The sequence below is a fragment of the Palaemon carinicauda genome, chromosome 18 (genome assembly GCF_036898095.1).
Source record: "Palaemon carinicauda isolate YSFRI2023 chromosome 18, ASM3689809v2, whole genome shotgun sequence".
NCBI lineage: Eukaryota > Metazoa > Arthropoda > Malacostraca > Decapoda > Palaemonidae > Palaemon > Palaemon carinicauda.
The window spans coordinates 15,674,327-15,676,826 of record NC_090742.1 but is presented as its reverse complement, the minus strand read 5'-3'; the positions used below and the strand labels follow the sequence as shown (position 1 = coordinate 15,676,826).

Below are 2,500 nucleotides of genomic sequence, written 5' to 3'. Positions count from 1 at the left end.
AGTCTTTGTCCCGCGATGAACAAGAAACGGCTGCACTTGTTGTTGTTGTTGTTGTTGTTTATTCTCTAAGCAATCCATCTGGCTAGTCACAAAAAGAATTGTCTTGATCAACCGTAGAGGCTAACACTCTCTAAGCTAATTAGCTTTTTAATTAGGCTTAATTAGTCGGACATACTCCCTCACATTTAATTCAATGTACCTACTATAGGTTTTCATCTAATTAGTGAACCTGACTATATTATTTTAATTCATTTCGGGTTATTACGGAGGTAGAAACTCACTCACGGCTTTTTTCTATTAAGCAAATTTTTTCACCTGACGACATTTAATTAAGTCTGTAACATAATGAACTTCTGCAATTCTAATGAGAAATTAATTATTTTATTAATATTATTATTATTTTTATCATTGTTATTATCATTCTTATTATTATTATTATTTTCTAAGGTACAACCCTAGTTGGAAGAGTAGGATGCTATTATCCCAGGGGATCCAACAGGGAAAATAGCCCAGTAAGGAAAGGAAACAAGAAAAAATAAGATATTAAAAAATGAGTATCATCATTAAAATAAATATCTCCGATATAAACTATATAAACTTTAACAAAACAAAAGGAAGAGAATTTTTATCATTGTTATTATTATTCTTATTATTATTATTATTTTCTAAGCTACAACCCTAGTTGGAAGAGTAGGATGCTATTATCCCAGGGGATCCAACAGGGAAAATAGCCCAGTAAGGAAAGGAAACAAGAAAAAATAAGATATTAAAAAATGAGTATCATCATTAAAATAAATATCTCCGATATAAACTATATAAACTTTAACAAAACTAAAGGAAGAGAAATAAGATAGAATAGTTTGCCCGAGTGTACCCTCAATCAAGATAACTCTAACCCAAGACAGTGGAAGATTTAAAAGGAATAGAGTTATTGCGTACAAATTTTTTAGTAATTAGTACAGAAAGTGCTTTGTCAAATGTTTCCTTCTTTCTCTGAAGCTTACAGATCTCTTTTTATGAAAGTACTTCATTTCTAAACCTTTATTATAATTCCTTATGTTAATCTATTTCTTTATTTCTCGTTGTTCTTCTTGGAATTTTGTTATAAAGAAATTACATTTCTTTGTTATTTTTATTGAATTTTGTATTTGTAAAACTTTGTTGATTTCCATTGTATATTAATGACATTTTTTTCCTTTATAAATGTTAATTCATATTTTCTATAGTTCAAAACTAATATCTTATAAATATCCTTTTCTTCATAAAACAATTACATCAAAATTAACTTTTTTCATATAATTCGACATCCATACGACAATGAAATTTATATTTTTCAATTTCAAATTCAAAATTCAAACCCACTTCCTACTCCCCCCTAATGAAACTCTCTTCCTCCTACTCTGCAGTCAAAAACTCAATTAATTCATAATATTTTCCTTTTTCATATAATTCAACATCCATTCCTCAATGAAATTTATATTTTTCAATTTTAAATTCAATCCTAATGGAATTCTCATCCTCCCACTCTCCAGTCAAAAACTCAATTAATTCATAATTTTGTTTATTAATATTTGTTCAATATCCTTTTCCCTATTAAATAAATACATCAAAATTCCCTTTTTCATATAATTCCATAGTGAAATTCATATTTTTCAACTTTAAATTCAACCCTAATGAAATTATTTTTCGACCACTCTCCAGTCAATAACGCAATTATATATATATATATATATATATATATATATATATATATATATATATATATATATATATATATATATATATATGCATATATATATATATATACATATATATATATATATATATATAATATATATATACATTTGTATATATATATATATATATATATATATATATATATATATATATATATATATATATATATATAAACATTTATATATATTTTTATATATATATATATATATATATATATATATATATATATATATATATATATATATATATATATATATTTCATATAATTCCACATCCATTCCACAATGAAATTCATATTTTTCAACTTTAAATTCAACCCTAATGAAATTCTCCTCCTCCCACTCTCCAGTCAAAAACGCAATTAATTTCTTATCTTTTTCATTTGTCTTTACAGAACGACATCGACGAAAAAACCATGCACGGTAAGGAGAAGAGGAGGCATAAGTCTCTCTCTCTTTCGAAACGAAGTCTGGTTTCTGACATGTAATTTCCTTTCGGTGAAAAGAAATGCCACACGCACACAACAATAAGTCAGCCAATATGGGTCTCGGCTGCACTTTTCCAGTTTTAACTTTCCGCCAGACTTATGCATTGATGTATGTGTATGTCTGTGTGTGCATGTATGTATGTGTGTATGTACGTATGTATGTATGTACGTATATATATATATATATATATATATATATATATATATATATATATATATATATATATATATATATATATGTGTGTGTGTGTGTGTGTGTGTGTGTGTGTGTGTGTG

The 2,500-nt window shown here is 26.2% G+C and overlaps 2 protein-coding genes across 2 annotated transcripts in view; both read left to right on the top strand.

Moving 5' to 3' along the window:
* Nucleotides 1-2,500, top strand: part of LOC137657634 (YTH domain-containing protein 1-like) — a 165,040-nt gene that overhangs the window by 108,573 nt on the left and 53,967 nt on the right. The gene's annotated exons all lie outside the window — the stretch shown is intronic.
* LOC137656989 (troponin C-like) overlaps nucleotides 1-2,500 on the top strand; it is a 26,281-nt gene that overhangs the window by 17,960 nt on the left and 5,821 nt on the right. Inside the window, exon 2 of the mRNA XM_068391336.1 lies at nucleotides 2,132-2,159. Within this exon, the coding sequence (XP_068247437.1) occupies nucleotides 2,132-2,159 (28 nt within the window). The remainder of the gene's footprint in view (nucleotides 1-2,131; nucleotides 2,160-2,500) is intronic.